General features: G+C 45.0%; 1 protein-coding gene across 9 annotated transcripts in view; it reads right to left on the bottom strand.

The window, feature by feature from the left end:
- ASAP2 (ArfGAP with SH3 domain, ankyrin repeat and PH domain 2) overlaps positions 1–14,338 on the bottom strand; it is a 165,402-nt gene that overhangs the window by 53,273 nt on the left and 97,791 nt on the right. For 6 of the 9 annotated variants that reach the window (XM_032430160.1, XM_032430162.1, XM_032430164.1 and 3 more), the window contains 4 exons: positions 10,356–10,441; positions 3,811–3,886; positions 3,424–3,510; positions 2,603–2,611 (listed from right to left, as the gene is read on the bottom strand). In XM_032430160.1, coding sequence (XP_032286051.1) covers positions 2,603–2,611; positions 3,424–3,510; positions 3,811–3,886; positions 10,356–10,441 — 258 coding nt within the window. The remainder of the gene's footprint in view (positions 1–2,602; positions 2,612–3,423; positions 3,511–3,810; positions 3,887–10,355; positions 10,442–14,338) is intronic. The other 3 variants (XM_032430161.1, XM_032430163.1, XM_032430165.1) reach the window with 1 other exon arrangement.

Raw genomic sequence — 14,338 nt, 5'->3', positions numbered from 1 at the left:
GAGCTTGGCAGAAGAGACAAGGAAGTGAACACCTGGCCAGAGGGTTGTGATTAAGGCCAGATTTAGGCATGATAAGATACACAAGCCTAGACCAGAAAAGCCAGAGTCGGAAGAGAATTATCGCTGTCACGGACCTCTGCTCCCTGGACAGCACATGCTATTCAAACACATTCCTACCAGACAGGGACACTTGAAAAGTGGGGAGCACTGGGGCACCTGGGTGGCTCAGTCGGGTAAGTGTCTGCCTTCAGCTCAGGTCATGATCACAGGGTCCTGGGATCAAGCCCTGCATCGGGGTCCCTGCTCAGTGGGGAGTCTGCTTCTCCCTCTGCCACTCCCCCCTGCTTGTGCTTGCCCTCCCTCAAATAAATAAGTAAAATCTTAAAAAAAGAGAGAGAGAAAAAGAAAAGGGAGGAGCATAAAGCTGACATGAAGAGAGACCACACTTGAGATGTCCAAAGTGGGAAAATCATTGTGGTTTCAGCACTCAAGCCTACCAACACCAGCTCCCAGAGGCTGAGTCCTCCCACTAGATGCACGAGTCTGGGTTCTCAACAGCGAACGGCAGAGAACCCACATGCCAACAATGAGGTTTTGGCAGAGAATCTGCCAGCACTGCAATGGGATCTGTCCCATAGGACTCCGCTGAGATGGGACGTACATGGGATGGGGAAGCAGGAGAAGGCTCATGCAAGAATGAGCAGTACTGGAGGGCTTTAACTTTCCCAGATGTTAAAACTATGGTGCATATATAGTAGTCACTGCACAGTTTAATTCTTCTATAAGTCTGAAAAAATTCATAATAAAAGTGGAAAAATCAAATATCAGAATCTTTGTTACAGACAGCAGAAATATCAAAAATACAAAACGCCAGTGAGGTATGGGGGCACTGGGATCATAATGGCACAGTCTCCCTCCCAAAATGTAGCTACAGGGTGACAAAGAGAAGCAGCCCAAAGCCGCCATATGCAAGAGTCACGTTCTTCACTTAGACCAAATGACTGATGTTTGAGATTTACAGGAAGGAAATAGGACAGTGGCTCGCACCAATCATCAATGCAGTTTCCTTGGGGCACATTACCTAATTTTTATGAACTGAAATTATGTAGTCGCTTAACCGACTAAGCCACCTAGGCGCCCCGTGAATTGAAATTAGGTAGTAAGAATTTTTGTAAATGTTAAATAAAAATTATCCACACCTTCAGCTAAGTCAGAGAGAGAATCCAAAAAAAAGGGAATGAGAGCTAAACAATGAGAGTGCCCAACGTTCAATTCTTGCTGTAACTGGAAGAGATGGAACCCCAATCATAAAAAGTATTTAATAATATATAAAATTCCACTTATGCACATTTGCTTCCTACTGACAACTGTGTTCAGAGATCAACCACTCTATGGAATACCATCATCAAAAAGCAATGCAGAGCGTAATACAACATCCAGTATGACACAATCACGAGCAAGAAACTGGAGAGTTCCGTATTTGGGCAGAAAGCCAAAGAGGAGCAGTAAAGAAGGTTCTTATGATCCCTCTGTGCAGTTGTGGGCAGCTGGGCTGGGTGTCAATAAAAACACACAAACACAACAAACCGTAAAGACTTCTGGTCTGTGCTGGTAGATTTGTTATATTTTTCTGCAAAGCTATAAATAACCAGCTGACAACAGCCAGTTTTCCCAAACCTCCTAATTCTGCACAGCCAAAGTAAACGGGGCCTTTGCACTGCGCCCAGAGGACCACTCAACCGCAGGCTCTGCTCTCCTTTATTATAAACCTGAGCTTCGCTTCGTGGGTTTGATACTCCTTTTCAGACAAGAGCGGCTCTCGACCACTCCCAGACCTGCGCTGGGGAGCCGGCTGCTTTGACGGCATTGGGGCTCCTACACCTACCACCACCTCTTCTAGTTAAACCTAAGCCACTGTTTTCTCCATACTCCAAGTTCTTTTTCTCCTTCTTTTCTGCTTATCATCCACGTTTGGGAATATCAAAGCGTCAGGATCTATATTCTCCAGACTGGGAGGAAGCCACTATCCCGTGGGTAATTTCAAGCACTCACATATGACCTCAATCTGCCAATCTCTCACTTAGCTGACCCACGTATACCAAAAACCTAGTAAACGAGCAATATGGTCCTACAATGTCATGGCTGGCGAGGCCCAGAAGGCAGGAGGGCAACCTCAAGCTGCTCAAGGTCTAGCTAGAGAAAAAGCATCTGTGCACTTGAAGACACAGCCAATAACCCATAAGGAGTATGTCCTGATTGAAGTAACTGGAACTCAGATCACTGGGGCTGGGGTGAGCAGAGGCAGGGCTGCGGGTGGTTGAGAAGGACATGAAGAATTCAGCTAGGCAGCGGGTGGGGAGGGAGGGCGTGAGTCGCTCTGCTTCCACAAAGGGACAACAGCAAATGTATAAACCATAAACTTGGAAATTTTCCTTTCAGTAATATTTGAGAATCCAAATTCTTTACCCTTTAATAAAACCCAGAGAAAGGGTTAAAATTAAAAATGCTACTGGCCATTAATGTATGCACGGAAGAAACTAATTTAAGTTCATGAAGAAAGCATGCAAAACTCTCCAATTTATTAAAATACTGAACTACTTACTCTCCTAGACTTCGGTCACAAAGGTAAATGCATTTGGGAGAGAAACAACAATATTCAGTTATAGTACAGGAACTCAAAACTGAGCATACCAAACTGCAGTGAACTTCACACTCTGTTAAGTAGTTTAATAGTTATTTATCTAAAATCTATTAATTATACATTTAAATACATTCCTTTACGTACAAGGAAGGGGGTTATGTTTAAGTTCACATTATAATATCCACCCTGTAGTAAACAGATCATAGAATTACCTTAAAAATTTACTTTTTAATATTTTTTTAAAAGCCTCCAAAACAAATTGTCACTGTGGATATGTCAGCATGCAGAAAAGGGATTACAGGAAAGACATGATGCCAGGAAACTAAGGTCTCCTGCTCATCGAAATGCAGCTGGAGGAGACTCTAGTTCCCCATGTTTTACAGAGCACGATCTCAGGGCTGGAGGACGCAGGTGGCCACCTGGTACGGGGCCACAGAAACCACAAAGTTCCAGGTAGAAAATCAACGGCATAAATACTGAGTATCTACGTAACAGAGATTTTGAGAGCTACTCATCTACGACCAGAGAGCACTAAAAGGGTTTATATGCTACCATGAAGGCCAGGTCTCCAGTAAATGCCTCCCCCCATGAAATAAACAGGTCTTAAAAAGATGGTTTCATAAAACCAAACTTAAGGAGCAAACCAAATGCTTGGTGCTGGCCTGATACAGCCCCAGGGTGAACTGTGAGCTCCTAGAGGACCTGAATGTAGCATTCTTCTGTCCCAAAGCCTCTGAGACACAGGTATACAAGTGCAATCTTTCAAAATTAAATCCCCTCACCTCTTTCTGTTCAACCTGCAATGCTGATTTCAAAATATCTCGAAGCTGTATCAGTTGCCTTCTTTCTTCATCCTGGGCCTGTTTGATCTTTAAAAAACAAAACAAAGAAGAGAGAAAGCAGGGCTGAGGTACAGCGAGGTTCTGGGAGTTCGTAGGGCATCGCCTCAACAAATGCCTCCCCTACCAGATCCCCCCCCCCCCCCCCCCCCCCCCCCCAGAGGACCGCCACGGGGACTCCACCCTCCACAGGGCCCCACCAGGCTGTCAGCTTCTGGCGCACGCAGCATGCAAACACGGGATCATACAGAAGCCATGCTTAAATCAAAGCATTTGTTTCATAAAAACTGTTTTGACACTCGTGTGGGAGAGAAGCCACTAGCCGCTTACTGTGTGAAGGTCTGTTGAAAGTGTCTCAATGGAAGGCTTGAGGCTCTCAACTGCTTTCAGTCCATCCTGGAAAAAACTAAGAGGAAAAAAGAAGAGACACAGATAGGGTTTCATAAAAGAGGAAACAGTTCTATTACATGGAGAAAATACTTCTTTAAAGGAAAGTGAGTGAAATCATGACGCAATTCCTGGGGGAAAACACTGTGTGAACCAAACTTTAAAATATCAGGCAAACAAAGAATAAAATGACACTGAAAACCGCAAGAAGTGACAGAAAAGGAACTGCAATAAGCCTAAGTGTTTATAATTGCTCTTGACCCATATGATAGGAGCCCTAAATTTTCAGTGTATAATGGGAAGCAGGCCCCTACTGACAAAAGGCAGTGAAGGCTCTGGTTCAGGAATGGAAAAGTATGAGCTCAGAAAAGCATGGGGTGCAAGTAAGAACAATACACTAAAAAATCTTCCCAGACAGTCAACAGCTAAGTGGAAAAGAGAAGGCAGAAAAAAACGAAGCGAGTTTGACGCAGGTGAATGGCCATGCCCCATCTGCAGAGTAAGGAAATGTGGCTGGAGAACTTGAGATCAAATATCAAAAGGAAACTTTTTTTTTTTTCGAAGCCCAGAACTCAATGCTTGTGAAGTTGTTTATAGTAAGTGATGCAGGAAACATAAGAGAAGCTAGACAGATTTCCCTGCAGCAACAGCGGGTTGATGCTCAGCATTGCCCCGAAGCATGCTGAGAACCCTTTTGAGAGGAAGGAAGAAAACGCTTCCCGGTAAGCTCAGTGCAGAGTTCAAAACGTAACAAGGGCTGTTATGCCTGTGTGATTTGGCCTCTGCCCAGGTCTCCAAGCTTCAAGTAGCATCATTCGCCCCTTTCATTCACTAGATTCCAGAGCTAGCAGCCTTCTGTCAATGGCCATCAGACCTTTCCTGCCTCAGGCCCTTTGCATATGCTATTTCTGTTTTCTAAAGAGTTCTCCCTGCAGATATCTTCTGTTTTGCCTGGATTATTCCCACCCACTCTTCAAATTTTAAGTTAACTACCACTTTGTTAGTGAGGCTTCCGTGACCCCTTACTTTAAAAGAAGTCTCCTTGCTATATTCTCTCAGAGCACTGTCTCTTGCTTCAAAACCCTTAGCACAACTACCATTACGTAGTCATTAGTGTGATTATTTAAAATATACCCACCCTCCCTTAGATCCAAAGTTCTAGGAGGGTAAGGACACGGTATCCACAAAGCCAGGCACATTTCAAGCACACACTATTTGTTGAATGAAAACATAAATTAATGAAGGAAGGAGTCTCCAACTTCAGCCAGGTAACTGGAAGGAGATGATCTTCAAAATGTGATCTGGGTCTCCCATGTGTTCATGTGAGGTGATGTTAATCACCTCAGCCAGGGTCCTGTGGAACTTTCCCACGTGAAGTATATAAGGAACAGAAGGGGCTGTGAGAGCAACGAAGCATGACACTGAATACAGTAATTCCAAGGAGGAAGGAAGAGGGAAATATACACACAGGATGTGGGTTCTGAACCATTACTAGTCAGGCATTAGGAATCACAGAAGCTGCGCTATGAGAATGGTCTAACCTTAATGTTTAGATATATGCATAATTCTTTATTTTATATTTTCATCCCTACATTTTACCTAACGCTTTTTTTCTGAACATGGAATAACTCCTGATACGGCAACAGTGACTTCTCCAGGGCTGTGTCCACTGTCGGGGCAGGAAGGCCTGGTCTTATGCACCTCCGGGCCCTCCACTCCCGGCACGATGAGCAGCACACGGCAGGTGCTTTCCAACCGCACAGGACATGTGGAGGGACACACACAGGCCTGAGAAACTGAGCTTCTCCCCTCTCGTCCTGAACTCATCTCGTTCTCACGATTTGCTTCAGTTACATTATTTCTTTACAGAACTATTTCCTTAATCCCTTCAAATTCTCGTGAAATAGGTAGGAAAGAGAGAAAGAAGAGGGACCAAGAGAGGGGGAGAGAACACCAGGGTGAGGAGTCGGAAGAGCGCCGCAGGAGACTGGTCCCGCATGGAGAGCCGGCGCACGGCTCCGAGAATCTCTGCTTTGTGCCAAGAGCCCTGCCGCGGGGCAAGTACTCAGAGAGGCGTTTCTCGTCACAGTCACCACCGTCAGCGTGACGCTGGGCAGGGCGCTCGGAATAACAATACCAATTTGGGTTTGAGATTTGGTTTTTATCTTCGTAATCACATAGCCGGTCTTAACCGTCTACCTAGAACACCTCCTCCTCTGATTGTCAAACTGCCCATCTTCCTGTACCCTCCTTTTTGTTTTGTTTTTAGAGGTGGGAAGGGGGAGAGGGAGAGAGAGAATCTTAAGCAGATTCCACACTCAGCGCAGAGTTGGGCGCGGGGCTTGATCTCATGACCCTGAGATCATGACCTGAGCCAAAATCAAGAGTCGGACGCTTAAGTGACTGAGCCATCCAGGCACCCACGTACCCTCCTTTTTGAGGCATGTTTTGGCACCTAGGTATACCCTCCCTGGCCTCAGGGAAAGTTTCAAAGAAAGGGGCTCTGCCCCTGCTTTGCTGGCTGTCACCACCGTGACATTTCTTTCCCTTTTTTTTTTAAGATTTTATTTTTAAGTAATCTCTATACCCAGTGTGGGGCTCAATCCCAGGACCCTGAGATCATGACCTGAGCCCAAGGCAGATGCTTAACTAACTAAGCCACCCAGTCGCCCCCACTGTAGCATTTCTAAGTACAAACCCTGCACATTTTTCTTAGGTTGAACCAGTAACACTTTCCCAAGCTTCAATCAAATAGTGTTTACCATCAATATTACTAAATATCAGTTTTGTTTTTTATTAAATGTTTTCTACCCAGCCTGACCAAACTCCCAAGCCTTTAAAATGCACCCACTGAGATTCAATCTTCCAGCTCCCACCAAGCAGGGTGGCCTCTCCCTCTGGCTATAGGCTTTACAAGAGCACCCCATTCTCATGGCCCGAGCCCTGCCTGCCCTCTGCACCCTGGCCCTGTGTCTCATTCAACGCCGTATCCCAAGTACATCAGGCAACAGTTGGTCATCGTGGTTCTCAGCAGGTAACTGCTCAAAGAACAAGTCAATTCAACATTCATCACCACTATTTAGAACATAGCTGTTTTTGCTTTATTATTGTTTTAGAGACTGCCCTATTTCTAGATTCCATTAGAGAATAAGAGCCTCAACCTTCAGCAGCAAAGGCTAATAAGACAGATTTTCAGGATATTCCAGGAACTAGGCAGAGATGCAACTTCTTTCTTTAAATGAAATAAAAAACAAAGAACATGAAGTACTCTTCAAGAACACTGAAAGTGAAAAGCAAAAATGAATAAAAAGCAAAATAATACATATCTAGGCAGTTCTAAGGGTGAACACCCAAACATGGCTCCCAGAGTCTAGTCTACACCCAGAGGCCTCTTCATACCTGCAGAGAATAGCAGCGTGTGAGAACGGGCACTGGCCGAGCAGGCTGCCCCTGCCCCTCAGGGCCCAGCGCTCCTCTGGGGTGAGGACGGGAGACTGGGAATGTTAACTGGGGAACATGAAGGAGCTACGAGAACCAACAATGTACAGCCACATGGTCCTTTGTCCAACGGCTGAGTCACTCCAGCTCTGCAGTTTATCCCCCAGAATGTGAATTAGAAAAGTCAAAGCTGTGCAAGTGATTTGAAGAGCATGCAGCGTGCGCGCACACACACACACACACACACACAGAGGAAGTAATGGAAGACTCATCGTTTTTAAAGGTTACTGAGCTCATGCCCATAAAAGGCCAACTAGTTCACTTTTCCACAAGTGGTCTGTTGCTACCCAACGGATCAGTTTGGGCAAAATAAAGAGAGAAAAGGAAATCCCAGAATAGCTTCTTAAAAATAAAATATTAGCAAGGAAGCGACCCACTTCCTAATCTGCCTCACATAAGGTTACAAGGATAACTACCGAAGAAGTAATTTGCATGTTAATCACAAAGTTACGATTCTGAGTCTCTATAAAATAGTTCATCTTGAAAATTCTACAAATTAGGGGTCTTTTTCCATCCTCTGAGACTCTTTTTCCAAGCTTGGAGCTCTTCTTTTAACCTAGGATGAACCACACAGCACAGCGTCTTTTGCTGCTGGACCTCAGCTGCTGCTTCGCAGACGCACGGTCACGAGCGCCGTATTAATTCCAAGGCTGAGCTAAGTTCAATAGTGCAACTCACCACTGCAACCATGTGCCAGGTGCATGCACCATGCACTGCACATTAAACAAATAATATCATGGCCCCTTTCCTTAAAGGAGACACAGTTTGGTGAGAGACATGACGCAGTATGAAAGATGCCATTCTGGAGATAAACAGCTGGTATAGTGATAATGCAGAAGGAAGAGAAGTAATTCCAGCCGGGGAAGACCGGGCGAGTTCAAAGGAGCAGTAGGTAGGTCTCAGGGATGACCAGAGCTCGGGGAAGGCACGAAGGGAGCGTTGGGACGTTCTAGCAAAGGGAGCAGCGTGTGCAGAGGCACATCAGTGTGCGGCACGGCCTGTCTGGGGAAAAGCGACAGACAGGTGGGGCGTTCAACCTCCAAGGATTTCTCACATCAGTCACACCGTCCGCTGGCTTTGTCACCAGTCTAGGCCAAGACCTCACTGGCCCTGGATGGTGCAGGGACAGGACTGTGTACCTAAGTGATCACCCATACCCACTCTTGTTTGTCCCTTATTCAAACAGAGAATGGAACCAAGAAGTCTCCCCAGGTGTTTCCCATCGACTCTGCTCTCGCTCCACCCATCACACCGTTTCACCTGTTCATAGCCACGCCCGCTGCCTAAAACTGTTACATATTTTCTTCTGTGTTTACTATTTATCCACCCCGTCAGAACTGAAGGTTCATGAGTAAGAAGTATCACCAGAACCTCAAATAGTGCCTGGCACATAGTAGGAGCTCAATATTTGCTGAATGAATCCCCTGCTTAAAACTTTTGAGAGCTCCCTGATACACTTAGAATAAAATCTAAAACCCTTCACAGGGCTCCTAAGGCCATCCACGTCTCTCGTTTTTCCATCCGGTTTCATGTCACACTACCCTCCCCCCCTCACTCATTATGCTTATGTCACACTGGGCTTTTTCCTGCCTCGAGATCTTGACTTTGCCTGGAATGTTCTTTCCCTACTCCTTCTCTGCTAGATCCTTGAGATCTCAGAATACATGTCTCCTCAAAGAGGCCTGCAGCTAGTTCAGAAAGTATGTGAGTATCTACTATGGACTAGGTACTGTGTCTGCTGGCTGGAGAATACAAGAAACAGAAAAAAAAAGGAAGAAAAATCCTGTGTCTGCCCTCAATCTTAATCTAAATCAGGTCCTTCTATTCTTTGTTAGATTCCATCACTTCCGAACACGTTTCAAATGTGCAATCATAAACCCATTGCTTCAGCCCACTTGCCTAGCTGATTGGAGCAGGAACAATGTCTGTGATGGACATTCCTTTATCTCCAGCATCCAGGACAGTGCCGGACACAGGGCACCCGCTCAGCAAGCGACGGATGAGCCAGGGGCTGGTTTGTGTTAGGGCTGAGGGTCAGGCAGAAGTGAGGGGGGCGCGAGCGAGCGAGTGAGCAAGCGAGGCATGATGAGGGTCAGGCTATGCAGGGCTCACACGTTGGCCAAGCTGAGTATGTGAGGCAGACCCAAACACGGAAGCCTCTCCTTCTCTACCATATTCAGCCTCCTTAGCTCAGCACTGTCACTTGCTTTATAGGATAAATAATATATCGGGATGCCTGGGTGGCTTAGTCGGTTGCATGTCTACCTTCAGCTCAGGTCATGATCTTGAGGTCCTGGGATCGAGCTCTGCATCAGGCTCCCTGCTCAGCCAGGAGTCTGCTTCTCCCTCTCCCTCTGCCCTTGCTCCTGCTTATGCTCTCTCTCTCTCAAATAAATAAAATCTTTAAAAATATACATATATGAAATTTAATATACTGCCTTAACCCCAACTAATTCCTTGTAAACAAAAACCATCTGTGAATCATGTGTTAGATCAAACCAGTCTGTCCCTCTGAAAAAAGGGTAAAAATAAACACATCTGATAATTACTATAGATTGTTATATTGTTTATTGAGAAAGATTCTTTAACCACAAAATTTGCCCTTTTAAAGTGTACAATTCAGTGGTTTTAGTATATCCACAAAATCGTGCAATCATCAGCACCGTCTCATTCCAGAATATTTTCACTACCCCAATCAGCAGTAATTCCCTACTCCTCCTAAGTCCTGGCAATCACTCATCTGTAGATTTGCTTATTCCTGATCTTCCAAGTAAATAAAATCCTACAGAATTTGGCCTTTTGTGTCTGGCTTCTTCCACTTAACATGTTTTTTCAAGGTTCACCGTGTTATAATGGGTGTTAGTACTTCATGCCTTTTACGACAGAGTTTTAAAGGAGTGTTTATTTTCCTTGATACAATACTATATTATCTACCAGAAGTTGCCATAAAAACAGCTGAAATAACATCACAACAAAGAAAAAGAACTTACTTGCACTGGGCATGAAAATATTTGATCAGATTCTGAAGTAAATCCACTCCCTTTTTAATCTTAATTTCATTGACCTTCAGCAGATACTGTTAAAAAAACACAAAAGGGTATGTCAGACCCAGAACACGAGCTTCTGAGCACAGATCATTTTCTCTACTTCTCCGACATCTTTCGCTAAGGGTAGATAGAGGTCATGGCAGGTGCTGAGCATTTTCTGAAACACCAGAACTGAACATTTCTCTGTTTGGTGCCAAATGAATTATCCAACGTCCAGGTAATTAAACACTTAATTTTAGGCGCCAAAAACTCCTAGTAGTAAGACGCTGGATCTTAACCTGCTAGAGGAAATTTTCTTCGAGCTGCACAAAGAAGGCAGATGGTTAAAGTGAATGGGCTCTTTCTGTCCGCATCTTTCTGCCCCCCCCATCCCTTCTCTGGGCAGGTCATCGTCTGCAACACTAACTGCCAGTGTTTTGTAGTTGAGACTCTTATCACCACATCTCTAATCCTGGCACTGAAAAAAAATGTGATTGTTATAAAAACCAAATTTTAAGTTGAAATGAACGAAAGGCATTTTTAACTTGGAGAATTCAGGAATGACCACTAAAATATCAGGAAGTCCCAGGAATCTACAAAACCAGCCTCAGGAAATACATTTGTTCTTTGCTAAAGGTTTACAGAACAAAAGACTCCATAAGTTCCCTGTTCCCTCCACCGTCAGGACTCTGAGAACGTGTCATCTCTGAGACTGGATGCCCCCGAAAGAGCGGCCACCTCTGCTGACCACACAGGCTTCTCAGCCATAACCTGGGAAGCTCATGTTCAAGCCAGAAGTCCAGCCGGAGAGAGGAAGCTGCTACAAAATCAACTACAAAATCTCCTTTTCCTACACCAAGCGCCTTTATGTGTTCTCCTTCCTTCGGTCTGATATTTATTCACTGTTAACTGAATAAGATGCCTGGCAATGTGTCAAAATGGCTAAGTGGTTAATAAGATGCTTCGCTGTGACTTAAGTCAAAACTTAAAATGTGTGGACCTTTTGACATAGAACTTCTACTTATAGGAACTTACTCTCTAAGAAGATAATCATAAAAGTTTACAAAGATGAATAGAAAACAAGGTTCAGTGCGGACTTGTTTGTATAAGTAACAAATGGCAACCCAAATGTAATGAATGGAAAATTAAAGTATGGTTCAGCCACACACAGAAATTGTTATGTAGCCATGAAGCCAATAAAGCAGAGACCTTCCGGCACCGAAGGATGCTCAAGACATACAAGTGAGTCAAAACAATCAGGTTACAAAGCACCAGTAGAGAACGATCCTGTTTATACAAATTATTTTTATGAAGGTACACGGAGGGATATATGAAAGATGTTAAAGTACTTATCTTCTGGTGAGTAAAATTTGGGGTGATTTTTAATTTCATATATATAGACTAATTTTTAAAAGTATATTTTTATAATCACAGAAAAACAACAGGATCTCTCATACATTCCCCACACACAGATGCTCTGTATTACCTATTTATTACACCACACTGAATTTCTCTACAAAATTCGTTTTGAAGAAAAAGTTCCACAATTTAAAATAAACACCTGAAAGCCATTCTTCTAGATTAGATCTTGGGCATCTAAAATTTTAAACACCTGAACAATGGCAAGCATTTATGAAACTTGAGGGCTTCAGCGTGAGGAACTGGCTGAACAATTTTACCATGATTAACTACAGCAATCTATTCACTTTGAGATGTCAGATTCTGGGGGGACTGCTTTTCAAACGTTCCTCCTTCCCCCACGGAGAGCCCTTTCTAGCCCACTTCTGTTTGGCCCACATGTACATCCTTCATTGGATGTGTCCTCCTCTGGAGACTCCACCCCTGCTTCTGCACACATCATGCTAACTGCTGGATCTGCTAGGCTCAGCACACATGGGGCCCCAAACCTCCCCGGGGGGCTGGCCTAGCAGGTGTGCTGAGAGCCATCATCTAGACAGTACATTTGCAATATAATAAACTATTTCACCAGTGCACAGGATGCATTCACCTAGACCCGGAGGGGAAAGGTAACTGGTGTTGGGTGCATAGCACAGAAAGCAATGCAGCGCCCCTCACTTCAAAGATATACTAATTTTCACAATTCACTAAACGTTTTTAAACAAGCAGTCTTTTGCAGAGTTTAAGCAAATATGTTTCCTCCTTACTAGCCAAAAAAAGAGAGCATAACCTGAACACAACATACACACGCACACCTGTTCCAAACCCATTCTTTGTAAAATACCGCTACTTAATTTACCCCAATTAAACAGAAACAATACCTAGTATTTGCGTAACAAACAGCAATTTCCTATGCCATCTCACACCCTCTGGGCTGATTCCTGGGACACTGTGTGAAATTGGCCAGACAGGCATTGTTACATATGAGGTCTGTTTACAAAACAACATGTATCTAAAAACATCCACTCTCCTCTCTACAGTAAGACTTGGAGCTTAGTTAACTTTCCAAATATTCACTTAATGAAAAAAAAAAATAGCAAAGGAAGAACAAAGGAACAAAGACAACATGAGACATAAAAAAAAAAAAAAGACAGCAGACATAAATCCAACCACATCAATAGCAACATCAAATGTGAATGAATTAAACAATCCCATCAAAAGGCAGAGATTGTCAGACTAGATTTAAAACACACTGTCTACAGGAAACACACTTTAGATTCACAGATACACACAGGTTGAAAAAGAAATTCCATGCAAACAGAAACGAAGAGAGCTGGAGTGGCCGTACTAATGTCAGGCTAATATCCTATCCTTGATCCTGGGACTGGTTCTGCTCCACTGACCACTTAAGAGATGGCTCTGGGAATAAAAACTCATTTAAATATACTCCTAAAATAGACATTTCTACAAGCTAAACTCCCGCTGCAATTAACAAACATTCTGAAGTCAGAAAGCGCCGTGTGGCTCAGCTTTGCTGTTGACCGCTCCCAGGGAACGCAGAGCAGGCTGAGCCAGTTTCAGTAGCTGTCACAATCGTCCCCGCGCACCCTGCACATCGAAAGCTGAAGTCTGCACAGGCTCGGCACATGCACTGTCAAGCTCAAGGGGCTTCACGGCCACTGCCAGGAGGGCGAACCCTCAGGCAGAGCTTGGCATGGTGTCCAGAGGCCTTTTTTACAACGACCCACAAGCAAGGCATAACAAGGCTGGAAGCAAAGGCCTTCATGACTCGTTTCTGGTATTTTGCACCCCTCAGCCTCCAGCAGGGACATGTCCCAGAGCATCAGTGCTGCCATTTCCCTCCCCATCCCCAAAGGCAAGGGCTCAGGCTGCAGAACGGAGCGGAGCAGAGGAGCTCCCCAGGGCCTCCTGCCTGGATGAGTGAATTCGGTGCAAGCACTTCAGAGGCAGGTGGCTTGGCTTCCACAGTATGTAGTGCGCTCGCTCTCCCTGCCTCCCTCCCTCAGAGACCCACAGGGGACCAGCTGCAGGTTTTCCAGCTGACTTCTCCCTGGCCCTCCTCATGGCTTCCACTGCTATAATGGGAACCCAGATACCTCATTAAAAAACACTAATGGAGAGTATTTTAGTAATGTACCCATGAGAGGTGAGTCTGGGTATGTGTATGAGGCCAGAGAGGATGTTTCTTTAGATTCTTCCCTACCTTTAATTAATGGTTGGGGTTAGATTCAGCTCATTCCACCCTCCAAGGGACTCAGCCTCCCCTAGTAAGAGAAATTGGACAAATGGAGTCCACTAATGCATTGCTGTGATGTCTGAAGCCTCTGGGAAGCATGCACTCTCCAGAGGAGTTCACATGCCAGTGAAGGCAGGCTGCCTGCAGCCCACCACCTGGAACCTACCACCCCCTGGAAACTGCACTTCACCCCGCCCAACCCTGGTACCCCCGGCGCTCACCCTGCACATCTGTAGCTGCAGCCGGCACCCCCGGGGCTCACCTCCCGCACCTGTAGCCGCAGCCCGCACCC

Source organism: Phoca vitulina, unplaced genomic scaffold (genome assembly GCF_004348235.1).
Source record: "Phoca vitulina isolate PV1807 unplaced genomic scaffold, GSC_HSeal_1.0 scaffold42, whole genome shotgun sequence".
Lineage (NCBI taxonomy): Eukaryota > Metazoa > Chordata > Mammalia > Carnivora > Phocidae > Phoca > Phoca vitulina.
The sequence above is the reverse complement of the archived record's forward strand: the minus strand, read 5'-3'. Positions and strand labels throughout refer to the sequence as shown.